The following is an 18,735-nucleotide window of genomic DNA, read 5'->3' as shown; positions in this document are numbered from 1 at the left end:
GGAGGTGTTTTGTTGTGGGAGCTGGTTGGGAGAGGACCTCAGTTTGCTGGATGTTTAGTGAAAGGCCAATTTTCTCATATGTTTTGGAGAAGGAGTCGACAATGACCTAGAGCTCAGTTTCTGAGCGAGCATACACAGGTGCCATCTACATACTGAAGCTCCATGATTGAGGTTGAGGTGGTTTTGGTTTTGGATTGAAGGTGGCAGAGGTTGAACAGTTTCCCATCTGTTTTGTAGATTATCTTTACGCCTGTTGGTAATTTACTAGAGGTGAGGTGCAGTATTGAAATGAAGAAAATGGAGAAGAGAATTGGTGCAATGACATGGCCTTGTTTGACCTCAGTTTTCACTGAGATAGGGTTTGTGGTGGTTCCGTTGGTAAGGATCGTAGTTTGTATCACATCGTGGAGTAGCTGGAGAATGGTAACAAATTTCTGAGGGAAGCTAAATTTAAGGGGGTTACTCCTTAAGCCTTCAGGGTTGACAGAGTCAAAGTCTTTCATGAGGTCAAAAAAGGCCATGTGCAGCAGCTGGTATTGTCACTTGCAGCTTTCTTGAATTCACCACTTAAAGTATTATTCTAGCAAATAAGTGCCTAAATTCTTCATACTTTTCTTTACCAAATTATCTTTTAAACATCAAGGCTCTGAGATTATACAATAATAATAATAATAAGATATGAACTACTAATGTGTTTGCCTGAAATTTCCCCTCCATTATTTTAGCAGAGGTAATATTAACCATGTTAAATACATAAGGTTAATATCTCCACCAAGATAGTGTAGGCAGCCTTTTAGATCAATTAATGACTCTCCCCTCTAAAAATGTGAAAGCTTTGAAGAATATGAATGTGCCTGTAGACATGCTTCTTCTATAGTATTCTGCCTAACATCAGATCTGACTCACAGCACCTTGACCTCCATCAAGGGCAGGGCAAAGATACAGGTCCCAAGTCCATCCCAGCCAGAATGCCGATCGAAACTAATGACACCAATCTGATCCACAACGGCTGTCCAGCCAGCTGCATCCCCCCGCCTCCCCACTGCCAAGGAGTTTGAGCTGTGGCATCACACACTTTTATGTGCATGTTATAATCTGTAGCTATAAATGATGATGGCTCCAATTTTCTTTCCATTACATGGCTGACCAGGAAGCTCTCCTGCACTTACTGCCTGTCATTAGCATATATTTTTTTGAAGGATTTACAAGTTGATGATCAACCTGTTTGGCTGCATTATGAATGCACTTCCCTCAGGAGTGGACTTGAACCCAGAGCTTCTGGCTCAAAGGCAGGGACACTACCCACTGCATCACAAGTCATCCTATGGACATACTAAGAAGAGTCAATATTTTTTTTATTAGTTCATATTTTCCTTTTCCTGCCAAGCTGTTCTGGCATAACTACAACACTGGCATCTACCTGGCAATGTGGAAAATTGCCCAGGTATGTCCTGCCCACAAAAAACAAGACAAATCCAATCCAACCAATTACCATCCCATCAGTCCCTTCTCGATGATCAGCAAAGTAATGGAATTTTCCTCGACAGTGCTATCAGGCAGCACATATATAGCAATAAACTGCTCACTGATGTTCAGGTTAGGTTCCGCCAGGGCCTCTCAGATCCTAACCTCATTACAGCCTTGGTCCAAACCTGGATAAAAGAGTTGAACACAAGAGGAGTGGTGAGAGAAACTGCTCTTGACATCAAGGCAGCATTTGACCAAGTGAAGCCAAGGAGTCTTGGAAAAGTTGACATCAGTGGGAATTGGGAGAACGTTCTCCATTGGTTGGAGTCATACCTAGCACAAAAGAAAATGGTTGTGGTTGTTGGAAGCCAATTATCTCAGTCCCAGGACATCACTGCAGGAGTTCCTCAAAGTAGTGTCCTTGGCCCAACCATCTTCAGCTGCTTCAGCAATGACCTTCCTTCCATCATAAGGTCAGGAATGGGGTTAAAAACAAAAAACTGCGGATGCTGGAAATCCAAAACAAAAACAGAATTACCTGGAAAAACTCAGCAGGTCTGGCAGCATCGGTGGAGAAGAAAAGAGTTGACGTTTCAAGTCCTCATGACCCCTCAACAGAACTTCAGGAATGGGGTTATTTGCTGATGATTGCACAATGTTCAGTGTTATAATACCCATAGAGACCAATAACTGGAAAAAAGAGACAAGATTTGATGTTCCAGGCTTTTCCTGGAACAAGCAAACTAAGAGGAACATTGGCTAAACACTATTTGTGTAGGGAACTTACACTTTATACTACAAAACTTTTACCTTTTTCTTTCAACAACCAAAAATCCAACTTCACAATTATACTTTACAATGTCCCTTAGGTGGACATTCACTTCCATAGCCCGTAACCAGTCCAAAGTGATTCCTAGCTCCTGATGGTTTACTTCCATTTTTTTCCTTACCTAGCCTGGCAACTTTTAACCTGAGAATCATCTTTCATGGAGAGGATTTTCCCTGGAGTCTCCCCCTTGAGCTCAAGTTAGGCGAATCCCCCTAGCCCATTTTAAATCCTCACAAATTTGGTCTATTCAATCCGAGCATGAGAAGAGGAGTATAGAATGTATGGGGAAATTAGGAGAGCAAAAAGGGGGCATGAAAAGACATTGGCAGGTAAAATAAAGGAAAATCCAAAGTTATTTTACAAGTACATTAAGAGTAAGAGGATAACTAGGGAAAGAGTAGGATAAAAGCAAAAAACTGCGGATGCTGGAAATCCAAAACAAAAATAAAAATACCTGGAAAAACTCAGCAGGTCTGGCAGCATCTACAGAGAGGAACTGTTCCTCAGCCAGACCTGCTGAGTTTGTCCAGGTATTTTTATTTTTGTTTGGAAAAGAGTAGGGCCCATTAGGGACCATAGTGGTAATTTGTGTGTGGAGCCGGAAGATGTAGGTAGGGTTCTAAATGAATACTTTGTGTCGGTGTCCACAAGTGAGAGGCATGACGTGGGTATGGAAATCAGGCAGAAGGGCTGTGATATAATTAAAGAAATTACCATAGAAAGGCAGGAGGTTCTAAGTGGTCTGGCCGGCTTAAAAGTAGATAAATCTCCAGGCCTGGATGAAATGTATCCCAGGCTGTTGAGTGAGGCAAGGAAGGAGATAATAGGGGCACTGACATTAATTTTCAATACCTCTCTGGCCACAGGAGAGGTGCCAGAGGACTGGAGGACAGCCAATGTGGTACTGTTATTCAAGAAGGGAGGAAGGGATAAACCAGGGAACTACAGGCCAGTCAACCTAACCTCAATGGTGAGGAAACTATTGGAAGCAATTCTGAGGGACAGAATTAATCTACACGTGGAGAGGCAGGGATTAATCAAGGACACTCAGAATGGTTTTGTTAAGGGGAGGTCATGTCTGGCCAATTTGATTGAGTTTTTCGAAGATGTGTAAATGAGGGCAATGCATTTGACGTTGTCTACTTGGACTTCAGCAAGGCTTTTGATAAGGTCCCGCATGGGAGACTGATAACGAAGGCATTTTGGCAAATTGGATCCAGAATTGGTTGAGTGGCAGGAAGCAGAGGGTGATGGAGGAAGGGTGTTTTTGTGACTGGATGTCTATGTTCAATGGGGTTCCACAGGGATTGGTGTTGGGTCCGTTGCTGTTTGTGGTATATATAAACAATTTACTCTTGAATGTCGCAGAGTTGATCAGTAAGTTCGCGGATGACACAAAAATTGGTGGGGTGGTAAATAGTGAGGAGGATAGGCTTAGATTACAGGAGGATACAGATGGGCTGGTCAGTTCGGCTAATCAGTGGCAAATGGAATTTAATCCGGATAAGTGTGAGGTGATGCACTTGGGCAGGACAAACAAGGCATGGGTATACATGATGAATGATAGGATCCTGGGATGTACTGAGGATCAGAGGGACCTTGGTGTGCATAAAAACAAAAAACTGCGGATACTGGAAATCCAAAACAAAAACAGAATTACCTGGAAAAACTCAGCAGGTCTGGCAGTGTCGGCGGAGAAGAAAAGAGTTGATGTTTCGAGTCCTCATGACCCTTCCACAGAACAGATGTGGATGGGTCATGAGGACTCGAAATGTCAACTCTTTTCTTCTCCACTGATGCTGCCAGACCTGCTGAGTTTTTTCAGGTAATTCTGTTTTTACCTTGGTGTCCATGTCCACTGGTCCCTTAGGGTAGTGGGACAGATAGATAAGATGGTTAAGAAGGCATATGGGATACTTGTCTTTATTAGCCGAGAACATAGAATATAAGAGCAGGGAGGTTATGCTGGAACTGTATAAAACGCTGGTTAGGCCACAGCTACAGTATTGCGTGCAGTTCTGGAATCCGCATTATAGGGAGGATGTGATTGCACTGGAGAGAGTGCAGAGGAGATTTACCAGGATATTGCCTGGGCTGGAGAGTCTTATTTATGAGGAGAGATTGAATAGATTGGGGTTATTTTCCCTGGAGCAGAGGAGATTGAGGGGGGACATGACTGAAGTGTATAAAATTCTGAGGGGCATAGATAGGGTAGACAGGCAGGAACTTTTCCCCTTGGTGGAGGGGTCAATAACCAGGGGGCATAAACTTAAGGTAAGAGGCAGGAGGTTTAGAGGGGATGTGAGGAATGTGGGAATCTGGAACTCACTGACTGAAAGTGTGTTAGAGGCAGATACCCTCATAACATTTAAGAAGCATTTGGATGTGTACTTGCGATGCCATGGCATACAAGACTATGGGCCTAGTGCTGGAAAATGGGATTAGAATAGTTAGGTACTTGTTTGACCAGCGCAGACTCGATGGGCAGAAGACCCTTTTTCCGTGCTGTAGATCTCTATGACTCTATAACTCCCCCACATTCCTGAGCGGTAAGCCATAGAGATCTTTTAGTTCTAGCTGCTCCCTCTATCCCAGATCCTGGCACGTTGCCTGTCAGTTTTAAAATCCTATCCCTCTCAAACCCCATCACCATGGCAACATTAATCACAGGGGCTTTGTATCCGGGTAGAAATGCTGATGAGCTATTCTTTAGACCCCAGCTCTGTTCCATCCCGGAAGTAAATAGACGGTTAAAGTATAACTATTTATAAACATTCTAAACACTTTCCTGGACTTTGGAGACTAGCGCCCTAACAACTGTAAACACAGATGCTGCTACTATTGTTTTCAAGTGTGAACATCTTACGCCTACTTTCCAGCAAAACAACCCGGACCTCCCGTTACTCTTTAATAGCCACGTTACTCAGGCCTATTGTCAGGCAGACGTCAGAACAAGCCACATGACCCCTTCACTTTACCTTAAATTAAAGGCACAGTCCCAAACCATAAAAATTTTTTATAAACCTCATATTCCTAACATCAATACCAACCACAACTCCTCAGGAAGGAGCCATGCCCGAATGAAGCAAGATATGCAACATTCAGACTTGGGTTGATAAGTGGCAAGTGACATTTATGCCTCATAAGTTCCAGGCAATGACCATCTCCAATTAGGGAGAATCTAACAATCTCTCCATGATGTTCAATGGCATCACTGAACGCCCCACTATCAGCATCCTGGGGGGTTACAATTGACCAGAAACTGAACTGAGCCAGCCATATAAATACTGTATCTACAAAAGCAGGTCAGAGGCTGGGAATTCTGTGGCGAGTAACTCACCTCCTGGCTCCCCAAAGCCTGTCCATCATCTACAAGGCACAAGTCAGGAGTGTGATGGATTACTCTCCACTTGCCCGGATGACTGTGACTTCAAGAACACTAAGGGAGCCCTACTCCATGCAGGACAATTGAGCCCTCTTGCTAGGCACCCCATCCACCAATCGAAGCATTCGCTCCCGCCACCAATGCATAGTAGCAGCAGTGTGTACCACCTACAAGATGCACTGCAGCCACTCACCAAGCTTCCTTCGACAGCACCTTCCAAACCCATGACCCCTACCACCTGGAAGGACAAGAGCAACAGACGGATCGGAACACCACCACCTACAAACTCCAATCCCCCACCTCAAGTCACACACCAACTTGATTTGGAATTAAATCACCATTCCTTCACTGTCGTGGGGTCAAAATCCTGGAACTCTCTTCCCAACAGCACTCTGGGTGTACCTGCACCAGATAGACTGTAGCGGTTCAGAAGGCGGCTCACCCCACCTCCTGAAGAGCAATTAGGGATGAGTAACAAATACTGTCTTAGCCAGCAATGCCCACACCCCGTGAAAGAATGAAAATTTGTTGCAAATGGTTATCATGGAAACTTCTGTGCAAGTTTTAAAATAGTGGTTAAGGCCAGAATTTTCTGGCCCCATTGGCATCGGGCGTCTTGGTGGGTGGGGGGAGTTGGGGGGGGTGCGGGGTGGGGGGGAATAGATGGCAAGAAGGCCAAAAATTTGTTTTATGCCATTGTGAAGCCAGTTTATGATCGTTCACTCCACCCGGCAAAGGCGGGCCACGTTTCCCACTGTTCAACCTTGGGAATGTCATTTTAATATATTTGCATCTAATATTAAGCCTTGCTCACTGGAATCATCCCCCCACACTGGATCATCCGGGCACAAGTCACACCGACGTGTTTCACAACTGTACATAAGCGACGTGCACTTGGCTACTTGCACACTGCTCGAGACTTCGAGGTTATTTTGCCTACCGTCCTTTGGGCATCATTCACGGTCATCAGTGCCAGGCTTTGCAGACAACACCACAACACTTTTAGGGGGGCTTACGGGCAGGTCCCTACCTACCACACCAGCTATAAGGCAGGGGTGGCTTTTCAACGGCTGCAGGGCTAGGGCTTGTTTGGGGAAGGAGGAGAAGTGGCTTCAGGCAAGGGAAAAGGCTGCAAGATGAGGTCTGTACTGGAGAAGAGAGCATCCCATGGTATGTATGGGGGCACATGTTGATATGTGCAAGTGGCCTCAAGATGGTGAAGGCTGAGGAGGTAGACTCCAGAGGAAATGAGGCCAGATGGAGATGTAAGGGTGTGTGTGGGAGAGTGAATGTTGATGTCCCTTGAGCTGGCAGTGAGTGAGATGTCAGCGAACGTGTGATGGCCTTGTGAGTCTGAGAGTTTAGATTAATGAGATCATTGCATACCCTGGTGGCACAGATGAGGTCATTCATCTGTTTTCTGCACTGAATGTCCGACCTCTTGTGTGCAGCAGTGGCACTAACCACCTCTGCCACCGTGTCCCAAGTTGGAGTGATGAGACTGATGGGCCTCCTGTGGCCAGAGTGGGGTTAGAGGACATCGTGGCTGATCTCCACAGTGTCCAGAAGACGTCCCAGGGATGTGTCACTGAATCAGGGGGCTGCATTTTTTTTTTGTTTTTGGAGCCACGTCTTCACCGGCAGAGTCCTGGGCTGCGTGCATTGACAAGTGTGTGTGTGGCTGCAGTTTAAATATGGCTCCGGTGTGAAGAAACAGCGATATAATGGCATGACGGGTAAATCAGAGGCCGTCCACCAGTGAGACAGTGTGTTTCCTGTGGCTGCATAATTAATGAGACGGGAATGGGATGATAGAGCGTGTAAACCCGTCATTGTGGCCGGCAGGTAAAACGTCCATTTTCCCACCCGCTACCACACTTAGTGCAAATCTGGGATGATTCCACGCTAAGTATTAACCAGGAATTGCACTAGATGTATGTTTTTGTTCCAAGAACAAAGTCACTATGTGTTTATGACTTTGCCTGTGCATTGTGCTTAACGTAGGGGAGGTGATGGCGTAGTGGTATTGTTACTGGATTAGTAATCCAGAGACCTAGGGCAATGCTTTGGGGACCTGGGTTTGAATCCTGCCATAGCAGATGGTGGAATTGGAATTCGATGAAAATCTGAGATTAAAAATTTAATGATGACCATGAAACCATTGTTGGTTGTTGTAAAAACCCATCTTGTTCACTAATGTCCTTTAGGGAAGGAAGCCTTCTGGCCTACATGTGACTCCAGACCCAAAGCAATGTGGTTGACTCTTAAATATGCCTGAACAAGGGCAACTAAGGATGGGCAATAAATGCTGGCCTAGGCAGTGAAGCCCAAATCCAATGAATTAAAAAAAACTGTCTTATTCTTAGAGCTCAGAGGGTTAAATTAATTCAGAAAACTACAGCAACATAAAAAATATAAAGAATGGAGGGAAAATAGCTTAATAATTCAATTGACCAGACTTCATTATTTCTACAGCAGTTTAAATGTCATGCTATTTTTGCTTCAGAAATTATCATCAGGCAATCATTCTCGTTAAAAATCTGGCAGAATATCAGCTTTCATTCCAGCATGAAAATTAAGAGAGACTTGGTTGTTTCCCCAGTCCAGCTAAACCTGGAATTTTCATGGCAGGCTTCCACATGTCTGCTTTTGTGCGTATTGGATCATAAAAGAAAAGCAGGCAGTTGATTGTATCTGCATTATGGATTCTGCCTAATTCTCTATCAATTGATTTCAATGGATAGAAAATTGGGCAGGCTCCTGTTACAGTCCCTCTTGCCCACTTTTCCCCTATGCTCAAGAGTAATAAAGGAAAATCTGTCCCCCATCACTTCCTCTTGGGTAGCAGGTCCTGGAAAAAAGCATTATTTTGGCATATGCAGGCATACATTCAGATGCAGAATAATCAGATTTTGTTTCCTACTATAATATTAACTCGGTTCCAAAGATTTTTATATAATACGAAAACGACACTTGTTAATTTGTTAAACTCTCTCATATGTTAAAGGAAATTGATTTCTATTTGAAATTTTCATCAAAACTCTAAATCTAACTAAAAAAAATCATCTACTTAAAGCATTTTGTGTTATTTGAAAAATTACTTTTATTTCTAAAGAATTACATTATCACTTTGTCTCTTTCACATTTATATCATTTCAGACAGAAGATAATTTGTGCTTCTTAGTTTAAACCTCCACTCCCTCCATCATCAACATAATGTGACTGCAGTGTGTACCATTTACAAGATGCATTGCAAAAACTTGGCAAGGCTTGATGGACAGCACGTCCCAAACCTGTGACCTCTATCACCTAGAAGGACAAGGGCAGCAGGCGCATAGAAACACCACCATTAATTCTCTTCCAGCTCACACACCACCCTGACTTGGAAATATATTGCTGTTCCTTCAGCGTTGCTGGGTCAAAATTCTGGAACGCTCTACTAAACAGCACGTTAGGCAATGATTCACAGTGGTAGCTCTCCACTACCTTCTCAAAGGCATGGGGTGGGCAATAAATGCCGGTCTTGTCAGCAACACCCACATCCAATGAATAAATAAAAAAAAAGGTTTGAGAAATATCTAAATCATTTGCTCTCAGATTACTGGATATATTACCCTATCATATCCTTCATATCTTTTTTCTGCCATTCAAACATTCATCAGACAATAAGTTTATGTTGCTACAGTAAAGTTAGTAAAGTAAATGTGAGATAACCTTATTGGATTTTTGCTAAGGTGTAAGATTGAACCGACAGTGTGAGAGTTCAAAGTGTATAGCTGAAAACCATTTAACATGAAGTATTTGTTTGATGCAGATCATGCAGACAACTAATCAAACATTTATGGATATGCTTAATGATTTGATTGACATGACAACCCGTGAACTAACAAAAATGGAACGAACTAAATACGAAACACTTATCACCATCCATGTACACCAGAAAGACATTTTTGATGATTTGGTATGTAATGCCATCTTCAAAACAAATGGTCACGAAGCATGCAGCAGGTTGTACATAATTCTAATATTTGCTTCTAATATTGCATTAGGTTCGCATGAACATTAAATCCACATCAGACTTTGAATGGCAAAAACAGTCCAGGTTTTACTTTATAGAGGACACAGACAAATGTATTATTCAGATCACAGATGTTGAGTTCAACTACTGTAATGAGTACCTAGGCTGTACAGATCGACTTGTGATAACACCATTAACTGACAGGTAAGAAATTCATCTGAAAGAAAACGTGTATTATTTTTATCACTAAACGTTTACAGCACATTCAATAGAATACTGTGCAGTATGCTGTATAATCTGGAATTTATTTATGCAGTAAATTCATTGTTTACTACACACATAGAAACATAGAAAATAGGAGCAGGAGTAAGTCATTCGGCCCTTCGAGCCTGCTCTACCATTCAATATGATCATGGTTGATCCTCTATCTCAACGTCATACTCCCGCTTTCTTCCTGTACCCCTTGATGCCTTTAGAGTCCACAAATCTCTCTATTTCCTTCTTACATATATTCAGTGGCTTGGCCTCAACAATCCTCTGTGGTAGAGAATTCCATAGGTTCACTATCCTCTAAGTGAAGGATTTTCTCCTTATCTCAGTCCTAAATGGCTTACCCCATATCCTGAGACTGTTGTGTATTTCTATTGTATATTTAGCGCCACCACAGTGCAGTAACTGCTAAAACTTGAAGTACCAGCCAGAGTAAATAGACATTTATTATATGATGAAAAATAATTATGACAAACTAAAATCACATAAAATTACATAGAATATATAGCACAGAAGCAGGTCATTTAACCCAACCAGTCCATTCTGGAATTTATACTGCATTTGTGGCTCCTCTCATCCTTCTTCATTTTACTTTATCGGGATAACCCTCAATTCCCTTCTCCCTCATATACTTGTCCAGCTTACCCTTAAATGCATCTATACTATTTGCCTCAACCATTTCCTGTGGTAGCGAATTTTATGTTCTCACCACTCTTTGGGCAAAGGAGTTCCTTTGAAACCCCAAAGTTGATTTCTTGGTGACTATCTCAGATTGATGACCTCTATTTTTGCTCTTCCCCACAAGTGGAAACACTCTCTATCTATTCTATCAAAGCTATTTAATAATTTTAAAGATCTCTGTTTGGTCAGTCCTCACTTTTCTCATGAAAAGAGACCCAGCATGTTCAAACTTTCTTGAAAGGTATAACCTTGTGGTTCTGGTTCCATCCCTGTAAATTCATTTTGCACCCACTTAGTTCCTCTCTATCCATTTTATAATATGGCAGCCAGAGCTGTACACGCTACTCCAAATGTGGTCTAACCAAGGTTTGACATGAGTTTATCATAACTTCACAACTTTTCAATTATATCCCTCTGGAAATGAACACTAGAATGTGGTTTGCTTTTATGGCCTTATTAGCCTGCATCATCACTACTTTTAGTTATTTGTGTATTTGCACTCCAAGAGCCTTTTGCTCCTCTTTCACATTTGGATTCTTATCTTCCAAATATTATGTGAATTCCTTATTTTCCTTAGCAAAATGTAATGCTTCATACTTATTTGTGTTGAAATTTAGTTGTCAATTTTATGCCCATTCTGGAAGTTGTTTTTTAAAAATTTGTTGCAGCCCTCCTTGATGATGACCACAATCCCCACTCCCAGCTTGGCATCATCCTCAAATTTAGACATTATGGCCATTCGGGATTGGGTGTGGAGTCGATTGCTGCCTGCGATTGGCTCTGCGCCACCATTTTACGTGGGCGGGCCAATTAAGGCCCACCCAGCGTGAAGTGTGGCTCCCGAGGTTAGCAGGAGTGGGAGGGCAGCAGCGGAAGCGCAATGACCGCCAGGTCCAATGGTGACCTGACGGCCTGTTCAAATACAGCGCTGGCGGCCTTGCAAAGGCTGTTCATCATGGCCAACAGAAGGGATCCCCAGAGCGTGCTGGAGAGCAGGCCAGGCAGGAGGATAGGGCAGCGGGGCAGTGCACCCCTTGGTTATCTAATGAGTGCCTAGCTGCCCTCCTGGAGGAGGTGGCAGCATGGGCGAGCGGTCCTTGTTCCCTGGGACGGTGGGAGGAGGCTCCCCACCTGACCAAACGTGTCTGGGAGGAGGTGGCAGACAAGGTCAGTTCCCATGATGTGGTGTGACACACATGGGCCTAGTGCCGCAAACGATTCAACGACCTCTTGTGCTCGGGAAGGTTGAGTAGCATGTTGGCAGAGGTCACTTAACACAGCAGGTAGGCTTTCCCCCCAACCACCCCCCCACCCCCTCCCCAACTCTGAGTGCAGTTACAGCATTGAATCCTTCATGGCATGTTTCTCTCACTGGGTGGGCCAGCAGATATTGCCCATGCCTAGTTCACCCTGACAGGGTAGGACTGAGATGGGTTCTGCACCCACAGCATGTGTTAGACTGACACCCAGAGTACCACTTTGGGGGCAAACTCAAGGATCTGCACCTAGGCGCAGTGCTGGAACTGCGAAACATGTCGAAGTCAGGGTGCCAACATGCTGGGAGAGGAACTTCCAGGTGGCGGGGCACCAATCCATCTGCTGCCCTTTGCATTCTATGTACTTGTGTGTCCTTGCTTTGCAAGGTTAGACCGTGTGGTACCACATGTGATGGTGGCAGCATGTGGGCAAGGCGGGGTCAGCCCTGGCTTCTTGGTGTGAGTGTGCGGCAGCTGCAGGGTGATGAATCATTGGAGCCCTGCAATGTTCCTCTCTGGTTGGGATTGCAGGGATGCGATGGGAATCCAGGTACAGGGTGGACTAATCAATGTTCCGCTCTCCTTTTCAGGAGAAGACCGCACACAATGCCGCCGAGTGGTGCAGACTGGTGGAGGCCAGGCCCAGTTGGCAATCATCACCAGATATGAGCAGGAGGCGATTGGTCTGGAGAGGCGCCTTGTGCCCAGGTTCACCTGTGGCGGTGAGGCTGGGGTGCCACTGGGAGGCAAGATTGCCAAGCACTGAGGTCACCATGTATATTTGAGGTCACCAGCAGCCATGGCACTGTTGAATGTTCAGTGATTGAAGCTTGCAACATGGGTTGACAATTGATTATGGAAGGATGAGCTAATACTGATCTGGGGGACAGGCATGCACATTGACAGTGTCTCCACTTTAACTGATCAAAAGTCCTTGTTCTTCCTTTCAGCATCACTGGAGCAGGACCAGGAGGAGGAGGGCATAGGGGCCACCTCTGACACTTGAGGACCCTGAACAATTGGACTCACCAGCGTCACACCAAGTCTGCCAGGCAGGCACCGGTGCAGATACTAGCACCTCGGTAGGAGTTAGATCGTCGGCTAGTGTCCCGGGGCACAGCGGTGAGGTCATTTCAGAGAGTGCCCATGGCGCCAGCTGTCAGAGGACTGCTGGGGACCAGAGACATGCTCGGTTGGTGTCTGATGATGTGCTTCTGGAGTCATCTGTGAGGCAGCAGATGCTGGAAGTGCAGCAGGGTCTGCAGGAGGATCTGGTGGAGATACATGAGACTTGAGATACCTCCGCATGGTGCCTGTGCTGGAGGAGTCCATGGGGAGCATCACCAATGCGATGAGCCTTATGGCCGAGCGCCATGCTTCCTCCATGGAGAGAGTGGTGACTCTCATGGAGAGGCTCCTTCAGGAGAACAATCAGGTCCTTCTGGGGTTGTGCTCAGACCTGCAAGCCCTCACAGCAGCATTGACCTCAGCTGGTCAGTGCCAGTGTGGGAGATGGATTGGGCACCAAGTATCTCAACTCATTGCCCATCCATCAATGGTCAGCAGGGAGGTCTGAAGTGACCTCACATCGGCGCAGCAGCTGCTTGTCGTCTCTGCAGGCTCCTCTCAGGCGCTCTGGATAACGGCAGCAGCCCGTCCGCCCCTCTGTCAGTGAGCGTGGGATCCGATGAGGCTAAGGCAACTGGGGAGAAGGCAGCTGTCGAACTGGCCGCTTCCTCCCAGGCAAGGCCATCAAATGCTCCACAGTCCAGAGCATGCCCACCAAGTTCATCGAGGCCAACAGGACAGCAGAGTGAGCAGGCTGTCTCAGGTGCCAGTGCCAGGGAGGGGACAGCACCTAGACATAGCACCAGTAAGCGTAAATTTAAGGCACCTTAGGCACACCATGGCTTTCTCACTGTTGGTTTTATGCTGACCCGCTATTAGTTGATGACAAGTTGGTGTGTTACATAACATCCTTATATTCATTTTATTTTCTGCTTAATTTTGTAAAATCATTAAAGTTTTATACGTGAGCATGGCTCAGGGTGATCCATTACTTCTGTAGGTGGACGGGAACCCATGACGTTATGAGTGACTTGTTTGACATTGAGCTTTATTGACAAAGCACATAGTTGATGTTCCTAACCAGGCAGACATTGCTCTCAGGTATTGAATATGGAGCCTGCAGCTCTGGCTTGTGTTGGAGGTCCATCTGTGGTGGGTTAGCTGAAGGTTTGTTGGATTAAAGCCTCCCAGGTGTTCCTGCCTCCCTGGAAGATGCCCAGATCGGCGCTTACCCCCTCAGCGTTGTCCTGTGTGTGCTCATCCTTGGACTCACTACTGGACTCATCGAGTGCAGCCGGAGCAACTGCGTCTACCACTGCATCGCCCCTTTCCAGTGCCAGATTGTGGAGAGCTCAGCATGCAACCACTACCAGCGACACACAATCTGGGGCGGATTGTAGTACGCCCGCTGCACGGTCCAGGCATATTGAGAAGACCGATGGTTCTCTCTATCACAGCCCATGTGGAAGCATGGCTCCTATTGTTCTGCTGCTCAGCCTCTGTACTTGGGTGGCGGAGGGTTGTCATAAGCCACCTTTTGAGGGGATAGTCCTTGTCATCCAGCAGCCATCCATCTAGTTGGGCTGGAGCACTGAAGAGCCTCGGTATCTGGGAGCGTCTGAGGATGAGGGTGTCATGGGAGCTGTCTGGGTAACTTGCACAGACTCGTAGAATCTGCTTCACACACTCTGCACGGTCAAGGAGTGGAAGCCCTTCCTGTTGACAAAGACACCCAGCTTACCTGCTGGCACCATGATGGCCATATGTGTGCAGTCGATTGCATCGTGGATGCGGGGAAACCAGCAATCACTGTGAAACCTCTGGCTCACTCTGTCTGGCTGGCCTCATCCCAGCGGTAGTGGATGAAAGTCATTGCATGCCTGAACTGCCTGTCATCTGCTTTATACAAGTGTGGACAGTAGATTGGGAGACCCCGCAAAGATCACTCACTGACTCCTGGAAAGAGCCGGAGGCAGAGAAGTTGCGGGCAGCCATGACCTTCAATGCCATTGGCATGGGTTGCCCACCAACACAGTTGGGGCAGATCCTAACATCTGAGAAATGGAAGTCACTGTCTTCCTTGAGAGATGGAGCCTCCTTTGGCACTGCCCTTCAGACATATTGAGATAGCAGCTTTGCTGCCTGTAAACCCTGGCAGCAGGATAATGGCATCTTCTGCGGCCCCTTCTGCCTTGGACTCCATGTTGACCCTGCGCCCCTTGTTCCTGCCCCTCTCCTCCCAAAGGCGGCTCCCCTGGAGGTTGAATGTGGACTCCTGGCCTCCTCCCCCTTCTGGCTCTCCCTTCCTCCTCAGAGGAGCTGCCTCCAGTGGAGAGCACAACTCCCATTCCCAGGCTAAGGGAAGGCTTCCTGAAGCCAGCAAGGCCTCAGAAATTATGTTTACTCAGAGTCCTGACCTGAAGGCTGTTACTCCTCTCCAAGCAGCTGTGAAGAGTTTTGAAGTATTCCTGCTCACATAGGCAAGCATCATTAACTTTAAGCATTGAATGTCTGACAAATAACACTCGCAACCCCGCTCACCCGTCTTATCCCGACTGTGGATGAGGTTTATAAAAATGGGGCCTCCCCGCCTGCCCGTTGCGTCCGTGCGATGACCTGAAGATCGCACGGACCCTGAAAATTCATCATCAGTTGGTGCCTCAAGGGCCTTAAGTGGCCCCTTAATTAGTGGTGGGCGTGCATCGGAGATCATCACGTGCCCACCCACTGAAATTTCATGATGGCATGTGATGACATTGGGATGCTCGCCTGATGTCACCGCACATCATTTTACGTATCTGTGTGAGGGGCCTGCCCCCGCACGCCGACAAGAAAATTCTGGTCGATGTTTAATTCCAAAGTTTAAATTGTTAATATAAATTGTGCACACCAGTACTCCCAGTGCTGATCCTCTACCATTTATCACTACTGTCCGTTATCTGCCTGGCAGCCAGCCAGATATCCATTCTGTTACTTGTTGCCAGACTCTGCATGCTTTGACCTTACCTAATAACCTATATTGCGTACCTTATTGAAAGCCTGTTGGAAAAATTAGATACATTACATCTACTAAATTACCACTATCTACTCTTATTTCTTCAAAGGATTCAATTAGTTTGATCAAATAAGACTGTCGCTTTTGAAATCCATGCTGATTATTCATCATTATAGTTTGGATTTCAAGATGTTTTTCTAGTTCTCATTAGTAGGGATTCCAGTTTCTTTCCTGTCATTGGGATATTTTTATTTTAATTACAGATTGTTAAACAAGTTTCTTTATGTACCCATTTCAGGTGTTATATTACACTGTCTCAGGCCTTAGGGATGAGTATGGGTGGTGCACCAGCAGGGCCTGCAGGTACAGGAAAGACGGAGACAACCAAAGACATGGGCAGATGTCTTGGAAAATATGTTGTTGTGTTCAATTGCTCAGATCAGATGGACTACAGAGGCCTAGGTCGTATCTACAAAGGTAAAGGTGATATTCTTGTTTTCTTTGAGCAAGTTCAGCTTATAAGTCATCAGTTGTGAAGCGTAGTATATATTTTGAATGAATGCCCTGGAATTTCAGTGGTACATTGATGTTTTGAGGGGTGAAATAAGAAAGAACCTACATTTATATAGCACATTTTATGACTTTACGATGTCCCAGTTACAGTCAGTGAGGTAATTTTGAGGTGTAGTCACTGTTGTGATGTAATGCCAGCAGTGAAAGATTTTCTTTTTTAGTAAATGACCAGTCAGAGAATTTTAAATTTTAGATCTTTGAATTACTGCTGTTTCCCTGTAGGCCTTGCTCAGTCTGGTGCATGGGGTTGCTTTGATGAATTTAATCGTATCGAATTACCTGTGTTGTCAGTAGCTGCTCAACAAATCTATATTGTACTGCAATGTAAGAAGAACAAAAAGCCCCAGTTTTACTTCACTGATGGTGACATTGTAGAAATGGACAGAGAGTTTGGTATCTTTCTAACCATGGTAAGAGACAGTTCAATATCAAAAACTAAAATGAATATACATTCATTGAAATAAAAACAAAAATATCTGGAAAAACTCAGCAGGTCTGACAGAACTGTTGAAGAGTCACATGGACTCGAAACGTTAACTGTGTTCCTCTTCGCAGATGCTGTCAGACCTGCTGAGTTTTTCCAGGTATTTTTGTTTTTGTTTTGGATTTCCAGCATCTGCAGTTTTTTGCTTTTATACATTCACTGAAGTTAAGTTGCGGTTATTTTCTGAATATTAATTTAGCCTTTTTTGGAAAATGCATTCTAGAGCAAAAATTTGAAAATATATTTATCTTATAAATATTTCAAAGTAATAATACAATCACTTGGCTGGTGCTGAATTTGAATATTGCTGAGTGCAAGACGAAAAGCTTCAGTAAATGTGTCTTTCTTTTCAGCAATATTAAAGTAATAATATATTAATAGTAATGCTACTGTACTTTGCCAGTGATTGCTAAGTAATGAGTGTTAATTTTAGAACCCAGGTTATGCAGGACGTCAGGAGCTACCTGAAAATCTAAAGATTCAGTTCCGTACAGTGGCCATGATGGTGCCAGATCGTGCCATTATCATGCGTGTCAAGTTGGCTAGTGCTGGTTTCCATGACAACCAAATTCTTAGTCGCAAGTTTTATACACTCTACAAACTCTGTGAGGAGCAGTTATCTAAACAGGTAAACTTAACTACTGTATATGATGCTATATTGGCCCCATTGCTGACCTCAAAGGAGGCAGCCTACAAAGATCCAGCGATCTCTGTGGCATGGATTTCCTTTTCCCCAAAGTTAGTTTGAATCTAGTGCCAATGAAGAGATCTCCAGGTGTCTGGCAACAATGATGCCATCAACAAGGTAAGCAGCCAGTCACATTGAAGTATTCATTCGGGCAGCAAATGAGGAAATAAAGTGAGAACATAAGAAATAGGATCAGGAGTAGGCCATTCAACCCCTTGAGCCTGCTCCGCCATTCATTAAGATCATGGCTGATCTTCTTGTTTTTGATTTCCACATTCCCATCTAACCCCGATAACCTTTGATTCCCTTGCCTAACAAGAATCTATCTACTTCTATATAAAAATATTCAATGACCCTGCCTCCACCGCCTTCTGAGGCAGAGAGTTCCAATACAACGTTCTGAGAGAAAAAAATTCTCCTCATGTCTGTCATAAAAGGGCGACCCCTAATTTTAAAACAGTGCCCCCTAGTCCTGGATTCACCCACAAGAGGAAACATAATTTCCGCATCCACCTTGTCAAGGCCGTTCAGAATCTTATATACTTCAATCAAATCGCCCCTCACTCTTCTAAACTTCAGTGGAAACAAACCCAGTCTGTCCAACCTTTCCTCATAAGACAGCCTCCTTGGCCTACCTGCAGCACCAGTGGTGGCCACCGCTCCTATGGTGCTGCCAGTGTGCAGAACTGCCAGCCTCTGATTGATGGGTAGCTCTATGAGGTGGGACTTCCTCCTGGAGATGGATGAAATCCCACCTCATACTAATTAAAGGGATGTCGCCTAAAAAATTAAACTGGGTTGAGCCACTGAGTAGAGGTGGGCTCATGCCTAAAATTTATGCTGGGGTGCGGGGAGCCTCCCTGCAACATAAAATCCAACCCCTTGTTTCACCTCATTCAACAAGATATAACTTTTTCAAGGGTTTTTATAGGTGGATTAATAGTGAAAATAGTCCTTGAACATGTTGTTGTCTCCCAAATCCATGCCCTTCTTTCCCAAAACTGCAGGGGCAGAATTTTTC

At 44.9% G+C, this 18,735-nt stretch overlaps 1 protein-coding gene across 1 annotated transcript in view; it reads left to right on the top strand.

Annotated features, from left to right (window-relative positions):
• Positions 1 to 18,735, top strand: part of dnah5l (dynein, axonemal, heavy chain 5 like) — a 504,419-nt gene that overhangs the window by 235,668 nt on the left and 250,016 nt on the right. Inside the window, exons 39-43 of the mRNA XM_041183960.1 lie at positions 9,496 to 9,642; positions 9,731 to 9,903; positions 16,268 to 16,446; positions 16,765 to 16,952; positions 17,460 to 17,654. Of these exons, the coding sequence (XP_041039894.1) occupies positions 9,496 to 9,642; positions 9,731 to 9,903; positions 16,268 to 16,446; positions 16,765 to 16,952; positions 17,460 to 17,654 (882 nt within the window). The remainder of the gene's footprint in view (positions 1 to 9,495; positions 9,643 to 9,730; positions 9,904 to 16,267; positions 16,447 to 16,764; positions 16,953 to 17,459; positions 17,655 to 18,735) is intronic.

The sequence above is a fragment of the Carcharodon carcharias genome, chromosome 3 (genome assembly GCF_017639515.1).
Source record: "Carcharodon carcharias isolate sCarCar2 chromosome 3, sCarCar2.pri, whole genome shotgun sequence".
NCBI lineage: Eukaryota > Metazoa > Chordata > Chondrichthyes > Lamniformes > Lamnidae > Carcharodon > Carcharodon carcharias.
This window is presented reverse-complemented; position numbering and strand designations above follow the sequence as displayed.